Source organism: Liolophura sinensis, chromosome 1 (assembly GCF_032854445.1).
Source record: "Liolophura sinensis isolate JHLJ2023 chromosome 1, CUHK_Ljap_v2, whole genome shotgun sequence".
NCBI lineage: Eukaryota > Metazoa > Mollusca > Polyplacophora > Chitonida > Chitonidae > Liolophura > Liolophura sinensis.
This window is the reverse complement of record NC_088295.1, coordinates 78,411,969-78,421,156: the sequence shown is the minus strand read 5'-3', so window position 1 is coordinate 78,421,156 and position 9,188 is coordinate 78,411,969. Positions and strand designations below refer to the sequence as shown.

Below are 9,188 nucleotides of genomic sequence, written 5' to 3'. Positions count from 1 at the left end.
TCCTTGGTCTGAGTCGTCACTGACACACATACACGGGTGTAATATGCGAACAATATGTTCTGTCAAACCGAAAATAACTACGCTGAAAAAAACATAAGTGTTTAAACGTATATAAAAAATGCAGGATTTCAACTACAGTCGATTGGATAACCCATTACCTTCTTGTGTATTTGTCGGTGTCTTGACACACCCTGTACTCGGTGTGGGACAGATGTTTCCTTTGTTCTGACTGGCCATCTTCGTGTTGACGTGATGTGTTGGTGACTACTGCCAAGACTGAAGTTCCCTGGAGAAATGTCTGCTTTTATACCACAAACGACGATCCCATGCTGCTTTTAAGACGAACCAAGATGGCAAGGGCGAACTCAGGGAATGGGCTTGCTAAAAGGGGCTCCACGTTAGAAGAATAAATGCAGGTACCAAAGTCTGACAAATGGGAGGGGCAAATGGATTTGTTTTTATTGCAATTGTTGACCATTGTTTCACCTTTGCAGCTGTAACAAGAGACAGTATGGCCTCTCCTGCCAGTCATATAAGGCGTTCGTACCTGTCTGGATTACATACCTGTCCGTATTGTTTTAAGCCGCCAGATAACAAGATTAGGACAGTGTCATACCTGCTTTTTAAGGAAAACTATAACTCTAATCTCAGATTAGAGCCAGACGTTAAACTAATGGGCTTTAAGACTTTGTGTTTCAATATGGGCTTAGTAAATATTGCTCGGATGGGAGCGAGATTTGTTCAAGGAAATAAAATACAACAACGTTTTAAAGAATAGACTGCAGAAGACAATCCATATCAGTGAATTCCTTTCCTTACCTTACACTGCAATGGAGAATAAAGAATGAATACCCAGCGCTTTTACCAACCCCAAAATATATGATTTAGTAACGAAAATAAACACTGTAAATAAAAGAAGCGTGCCTAATTTTTATTCTGTCATACTTTTTAGCGTGAATGTGACCCAGAGAGAGCGGTAGAACGAAAGGTCTATAGAGCTGTCTCATAAATGGACAACTGAGGGATATCAACATGCATACACAAAAACATTAGTAGAAGATTAAGGGACTGATTAATTCCTATCCTAGGCTTAGCTGGCGTGAAGTGTGGGTGGGGACCGAATTCAAATTCATAGAAAACCATCTATATGATATTTCAGAAAGGGAAGCAACTTAGAGCATTTGAACTCTTATTTCCCAATTATTTCCATAAAATATCGCGACATATAAAATCTATGTTTTAAGCGCGGCTTCAATGCCCACTAGTGCATTTCCCTTTGCTTTCCACGATTAAAACGACAGATGGCATATTTTTTTTAAATCATACAGAAGACGCCAAGCATATAGATATCTCAGATAAATATTTCACAGACAATTATTTTTCCGGATTAAATTTGTCACCAAATCTTCACCTCCTGATTTGAAGGATTAGCTAGTTTGTTCCGGGTGGATTTCTCAACGTCATACAGATGTGATTACAGTTATTCCCATAACATGCTGACCACAGATGGTTTGGGCTATATTAGTGTATTTTTTATGACAGTCCAGTGATAGTATAGATCTGGAATGAGATTATACCGAAAACTTTTTGGTACACATAATTGCTAGTTCATGTTTACCGCAAGAGAAAAGGCCAGCCGGAGTCCGTTTTTGTGTTGATAGGTTATGACTAAAGAAGCACTACGCTCATGCATAATTTCGTTGCTCCTCGCTAGATTAAATTACAAATTCTCTCCTATTGAATTGTACAATACTATTAAGACTGAAAGGATAAAGAGTGAAACCAGAGCAGCGACGACAGTGTGATATTTGGCAAATGGTCACACGTAACCGATGAAATACGGCCTGTTGTCAGTTTACTTCATCTCAAATTTTGTAAATTTTGCGTATGGACAAATTCTTGACTCAGGACAGAGGGAGAAACACTTGCTTGTTTGATACGTATGTCTGCGAAAAAGATGTCGGAAACAAACTTTTTTATCGCTCTGTGAACAATGACTGTTCACGCAACGACATAGACACACTGGATCAAAATATAATCGTCTTGTTCTGTTAATGATAAACATAACAGATTGTCCGGTTTAAGGTAATCATATTTACTGCGTTTGGAGTAAGTAGGTTGTTTTACCTTCTTTCAGGGAGATGCGTCTTTCTAAATGAAATTTTGTTCACTTAATTAAAGTAGCTGGTTTAAGTAAAGAGAGGCTAAACGACATATGTTGGGACAGAACCGAAGTGTTCTGATATACTCCGAAGATACTCCTGATATCAAAGAACAAGTAAACATTTGAACCTACAGATCAATTTGCGGAGAAAACTAGCTCAAACAAAAACGCACCTTAAGTGGTAAATGCATCCTGTATCAATCAAATAAAAGCTCCGATAATTTTCATCTTATTACAAGTTAGTGGATTCGATCGCTCTCACTGTATCTAACACAGTGAAAATAAGCGGCCTACGACGTTCCGTCTAATAATATAGTGTATATATCTTTGCGCCACACTTAGGAAAGCTGATCAGTAACTTGTCAAAGGGCGGTGGTTTAACACGGGTATACGCCCCCCCCCCCCCCACTCCTCCTCACAATATCGGAGCTAAAATATCTGCATTGTCAGGATTCATCCAGTGTATAAAGAAGACAGCACATTTGATATACTCAAAAAGTTTATTATATGCATGATGTTATGCTATTCTCGTCGAAAAGAAATACATAAGATAAACAAAATTACACCAAAATATATGTACTCTAAATACACTTATTAATCGTTGAAGAAGCAATGGCCGCATAATGTTATAGTGCATGTAATAACTTAATGTCACAAAACATATATCACATGCGTATGAAATCAAAATGTACAAATAAAGTTTTCAAAAGATAGTTCTCATGAACACAGAACAAAAAAAACACAATCCTGAACAACTAGCATTGACATTAGATCTGTTTGATTGGTGTTTGACGCCGTCATAATCATTAGAGACAGAACAAATAAAAACATATCATCTGCAGATATAAAAGAGGTCAAGTATTATCATTCTGTACAAATGGCTATGTATTTTCAAACGTTTATTGAAGAAATATGACACTTTTGGAAGTGAGTATAACGCCTGTGATTACATACAGCAATTAGTCCTTTGTGCTAGGAGACATCAAATGAAGTTAGTGATAACGTAGTTTATCTAGAGTTGACAGATACCGGGTCTTCAACGAGATGAGAGGAACGCTTATTTTCTCGCACTTGACGAATAATTGTATGAGTCAATGAAATCACGAAGAGAACCACAACAACGGCTAATATCATTGCAGTAAGAAGGGAGTTTCCGTTATTTCTGTCCCAGTTTTTGTCCAAGCTTCCCGCCAAGCCTACATGCAAAACAATGAATGGGCTATAGGTGAATCGGAGATGCCTCTCGAACAAGAAGTTCTTGAAAATAAACCACATGAAAATGACAGCCATCAGAAGTCCTAAAGCTGCCGTTGAGGCGGCACCCTGGGGAACTGGGCTCCAACCCGTGTAGGTCAGTAGCGTGGCAAAGTTGAGACAGGTAGCAATGGAAATCCACGTGTTGTAGAATGCCACGCCATTCAGGACCAAGATTTGCTTCAGCCAGATGTCTATGGACCGCGACTGCTCTACAAGATCTGATTTGATGTTTTTCATTCGCCAATAACCAAAACAAAGCGCGGCGTGAGAAGTCAGAGTGGCTCCTAGCAAAGTAGCAAAGGCGGCTTCAACGATTAGGTTGTCCCAGACAAACAGCCAGGCGATGACAAAAAGTGTGGACAATGTGAAGCAGAAGAGAAACCATGGAGACAGCACACCTGGACTGACGTACAGGTAACCGGATTTACCTCGGCGGCAGATCAAAGTAAAGGCGTACACCAGCCAGAGAACTTGCCAGGCATAAATGAAACCCCAAATTGAGAACGTCCAGCTGGATGGGGTGATTTCCAGGTAAAAAAGATCGGAGATATTCCCCACTGTGTTCTTAAAGATTCCTGCAATAGACAATAGTTCATGAACAGAGTTACTAATATGTTACCATGTCAAACAATGCTTATTTCGCCTTACTTGACGCCGTTTTGTTTTTAGATTATTTCTTTTATGTGATGGCGGACGGGTCTAAAGCTGATGGAAAGTGAACTAAGTTTTCAGAAAGGCACTTTATTTTAAGCCAATGAAGAAACTAAAATCCTTGATGATGAGATTCTAAAAATGTTATGATTTGAACTTGTATCAGAGTAAGGGTGAACTGCAAGTAAGTTCAAGTTAAAACGACGTAGTCAGTGATATGACTGCTGTGTAACGGATGCAAGATGATGCCGGATTGTTCGACAGGTAATGATGAGGATATTGGGTGGGCTGACACGTAATGTGGTGACAGAGGCTCAGGGCGGTGAAAGTAACGGTGGGATTGGATGGTGGGCACCTAGTGACAGCGGGTTGACAGAGGATGCCGGATTGTTCGACAGATAATGATGAGGATTTTGGGTGGGCTGACAGGTAATGCGGTGACAGAGACTTAGGGCGTGAGTACTGTGGTAACAAGTGACAGCGTGTTTACAGAAGATGCAGGATTGTTTGACAGATAATGATGAGGATGCTGGATGGGCAGACAGGTAATGTGGTGACAGAGGCTTAGGGCGGTGACAGTAAGGGTGGGATCGGATGATGAGTACTGTGGTAACGAGTGACTGCGTGCTGACAGGGGGTGCTGGATTGTTCAGCAGATAATGATGAAAATGCTAGATGGGTTGGCAGGTAATGATGAGGATGCTGGATGGGCTGACAGGTAATGTGGTGACCGGAGCTTTGGGCGTTGACAGTAAGGGTGGGATCGGATGATGAGTACTGTGGTAACAAGTGGTAGTGTGCTGACAGAGGATGCTGGATTGCCCGATAATGATGAGGATGCTGGATGGGCTGACAGGTAATAATGGGGATGCTCGATGGGCTGACAGGTAATAATGGGGATGCTCGATGGGCTAGCAGGTAACAATGATGCTGGATGGGCTAACAGGTGATGTGGTGAAAAAGGCTGAGGATAATAATACTAAGGGTGGTATTGAAGGATGACTACAGCAAGAATTTTTGGAATTACCAATTTTGAGCGGCTACACGTGCGCAGATGAGGATGATATTTTGTTACAGGTATGCCTAATTATGTGGACTATTTTATAAAATAATCGACTGGATATGCACTGATCGATTTTATCCAAAAATAGCCTCTTAGCCTTTGTGTAGCCTCTTACCTACTGCATCCAACCCGTTGACGGTAGCGAGGAACACCTCTGCCGCATACACTAAAAACGTCACCACGTTCAACCCAATCAGCCATATCACGTGACCGCTTCTCACCATTCTTAGTCGTCTGTTCAAACAGAATCAAGTGAACATGAGAAATGCACCTTCACATTCTTAACTGAATTTCTCAGTTTGTTCATTTTCATGTCAATTTACATGTAATTATATGTAGAAAGTCGACGACAGTGGTTTAGAGGTGATGGAAATCTCACGGAAGAAATCGATACTTTTGTCAAGCAACACAAAATGTTTATTATGCCATTTAATAAGGGGTTTTTTTCGAGGCCCATTATAGGCTATGCTGTGACAGTAATAATTCATTTCCAGCGATAGAGTGTGGGGAACTTGGCAAGACTCTTCACGCGTTAGAAAAATCTTTTTTCTGCATTCTGGAAATCAGATTAAGACGATACAAAAGTATACAACGATACAACAGAGGACAGTGTTAATTTATGGCCTCCGAGATTTTGACAGGTCATTAATGTCATCAAGAGAGAACAAGAAAAACGTGCAATCACAAGCTGCGCCGATGTATACACATTTCAGGAGTGACCTGATTAAGAACAAGATGTACGCTATCCCCAACAAGAACATTTTGAAAATACTATATACCACATAAATGTAGAATATAAAAAAAAAATTGTTGGAATAATTTTCTGTATATTATCATAACTATAACCTTCATTTAAGAGTTACATATCATGAATCTATTAGTAAATAGCATAAAGCTATCAGTTTCCAGGTGCACTGTCTTAAAGCAGACCAGCGTTCAACTCTGACCGCGTGTTGCTAAAGTATAAGGCGAGTAGTAATACTCAACCCCGCTTTCTGTATTTATGTACACAAGGCGCATGTCAAATCTGGCATCTACCAACACATGTGCATCCCTCGTCACTGAGGTTAAAATATAAAACCTCCACTGTAAATATCACTGAATAAATTATATATTTCATTTGTTTAACACACATGCATTCCCTGCTTACACCTTTCCCGTTACCGGAGAAAGTTTCTCATTATGTCTGAATGGTATAATGCTAGTCTGTGCTTCTGGAATGCTAACACACTAATCTCCGAACACACCGTCCATTCGTTGGCCTGATTATATACACGTTCATGTATAGACTGATGTGTATTTTTAGTACCGAAGTGATGACGTCATGAAATAAGAATTACTCTCATAAGCCAGATAATCCAAACACACTATATCCCGTATATAAAAAGACGGGATTAACATGGTTCATTTAGAATAAAAGTAAAATTAGTAAATAAAAACAAACGCTACCGACATCTGGTCCATGTGTTTTTTATGATTATTATTTTATTTTTCTTTTTTTTGGCGTAGGGCAAGTAAAATATATCAGCCAACAAGCTATTTCAAAGCAGAATTTTTGGAGTAGTAAGAAATTGCGTGGTAGCACGAGATAGTGACCTCAATCCAATGTGGAATCTTTTTTTTTTTTTTGTTTACCATGAATACCCGGGAAGCGAGTTAATGACAAACATCAGCTAATTTCGTATCTGAGAAAAGATGTTTTTGTCTGTTTTACAGTCCCAACCTAAAGTATATAGCCTGTAACACCATGGACTTAAGCCGTTTGTCTCCATGATTCGCGGTTATGGACACACTGATGTAAAAGCTTAGACAGACTAAACCACGTGTAAACTGACAAATCTTTTCTTTTTTCTTAGATGAGAGAAAATAATAGTTATATTAAATGGGAGACACACAAGAAATATTTCCTTAAATTTTCTTCAAAAATTAAAAATATTCACGCGGTTTTGAGGTGGATTTTGTCTTTAACTTGTTTAATGAGACTCGTACCTGGCTTACAGACCGTGCTATCGTGCAAAACATACATGTTTTCGACAAAGGCATGACTTGTTCAGTTAGTGACCAACCGTGTCCAGCACTTACCTGTTGCTCTATCACAGCACTGGAGTGTACACTGCAAGTAAAGGAAACAACTGAGATATCTAGCTTAAATCACTTATGCTATATATATTCGCGTACAATTTCCATTTACGTAAGCTTTCAACATGTGCGCATGTCGCTCTTAAGTGAGAAGCACACACTGCAGTGTGTGACATCTGACCTAAAAAAAGGGGATTGAAAAGTAGGACAGATGCCCTCAGAACTTGTTCATTCAGTGATGCTTAAACATGCAGAATTGCCTTGGCTGTCAACCCCGAGGACCCGCTGAACAGCAATTGTACACTCATGAATGGGGTATGCTAATGACAAGCGTTTCATAACATCTACGGAAGCACGTTTGTCACAAAATGTCCGAATACGTTTTTCGTTCGTTTTCAAGGGTACTTCGTCCATAGACGGCTACGAGCCAATTTCAAATTACAAAGTAACACTTATTACTTGAAATCACTGTTTTAAAAATAAATAAAACTAGATAGGCTGATATGAATAGATCGTAATTACATGTATTTCCAGGCTAACACCTTTCCCGAAGACATAGACGAAAAGGAATCCCTGTATGTCTTCATATAAACTGTTCATGTTGAGTGTAAATATGAGTTCTGATTCAGCTGATATAAAGTCATTTCTCACCATATACAATTGTGTCATAAATATAACGTGGACTTCATGGACATCTTTAAAGTTTTTAAAAGTGTTTCAAATCTTTTCATCATCATCCATGATTCATTTCTCAAATCATCGTCACCACAGACACCACAGACTTCACAGACTTCATCGTCAGTGACACAAGAGCCAGTCGCAACTCGACCAACTGCCTCTTCCTCTTACGAAGTTCATCTTCCGATGGATAACCACAAACTCGCCTACGGTTCTGTCATACGTCTATGAGCGCCGTTCTCTATGTTCGCATACCATCTCTGCCACCACTAGCAAATTTGGTACAGAAATATTGAACAACACCGAACTCACTGTTGTCACAGTGATGACACAGGAAGTGGTGTCAGAAAACACAAAACTCTGACTTGACCTTCCTTTCTAATAATACCTTATACACATGAACGCGTTCTCTTTATGTAAAGTATGCACGACATTGCTCTAATCAACACCTGAAGCGAATTTATCGATGATATCTGATTAAGTAAGATTAATTGTTCTCCTTTGACATCACTTCCTGATTCAGGACTGACTTCGGCGTTGTTCAAGATTTCTGCATAAAATTTACTAGTGGTGAAAATGCTGGTGTCAGTGGTGTTAAGTGAGCGTAGAGAGCGGCACATGCGGTGTAAGGAGTATGCGGTTTGGCAGGGAATAGTTAACTCCTCTCTATTGGTTATATTCATGCCATAATTAATATGCGTCGTATAGTCTTATTTTCTGTGAAAAGCCGAGTATTTTATGATATATCGGGTAGGCATAAAAAATGGGCCGTACTTTGATGCTGCAGTGCTCCATTATCCTTTGTTCAAACTTTATACATTCAAATGGCATGATTTTGTTAATATACTGACCAAATTTCAAGGCCAAGGCTTGAGTAGTCTGTACACAGGGTTAAAATGAAAACATAGCCTCAAAAACGCACGTTCCGGTGACCCATATTGCATCACCTGTCCGCTGTCTTGAGTAGAGTGCGCGCTGCACCCGTGTTTCACGCGTGAATCAAGTGTCGTCTGGAAAAATTGTCTGGCTCTACTGTCACAGAAATCCTTCTGCCAGATAAGCACAAGTTTTGCTAAATCAAGATGGTTTTCTCTGCGGCGGACAAGGAATTGATCGCCTTTTCAAGTAAAACAAGGGAGAACATCTCTTTGAAATGTCCGGAACATGCGTTTTTGACTCTATTTTGATCCGATAAACAGAAATCTGACAGGATGAAATTGAAATTTGGTCTGTATACTTAGGACATAATGGCTTTGGAGTGTGTAAATTTTTAGAAGCTGGCGTAAGAGGGTTTCG

General features: G+C 39.6%; 1 protein-coding gene across 2 annotated transcripts; it reads right to left on the bottom strand.

The window, feature by feature from the left end:
- Window positions 1-2,670: 2,670 nt before the first annotated feature.
- LOC135461289 (uncharacterized) lies at window positions 2,671-7,230 on the bottom strand. Of its 2 annotated transcripts, XM_064738301.1 has the most exons (3): window positions 7,160-7,230; window positions 5,251-5,369; window positions 2,671-3,996 (listed from the first exon to the last, which is right to left on the bottom strand). In XM_064738301.1, the coding sequence occupies exons 2-3, from the start codon at window positions 5,357-5,359 to the stop codon at window positions 3,173-3,175; spliced, it is 933 nt and encodes a 310-aa protein (XP_064594371.1). In that variant the 5' UTR covers window positions 5,360-5,369; window positions 7,160-7,230; the 3' UTR covers window positions 2,671-3,172. The 2 variants fall into 2 exon arrangements, with proteins under 2 accessions (XP_064594371.1, XP_064594372.1); XM_064738302.1 differs by lacking the exon at window positions 7,160-7,230 and having other exon boundaries at window positions 5,251-5,725.
- Between the last annotated feature and the right edge of the window lie 1,958 nt (window positions 7,231-9,188).

Excerpts from the sequence above, each read along its gene's own strand:
- LOC135461289 (XM_064738301.1), bottom strand. The coding sequence starts at position 5,359 with ATGGTGAGAAGCGGTCACGTGATATGGCTGATTGGGTTGAACGTGGTG. Across the intron at positions 3,997-5,250 it reads CAACGGGTTGGATGCAGTAG|GAATCTTTAAGAACACAGTG; the intron begins GTAAGAGGCTAC and ends TGTCTATTGCAG.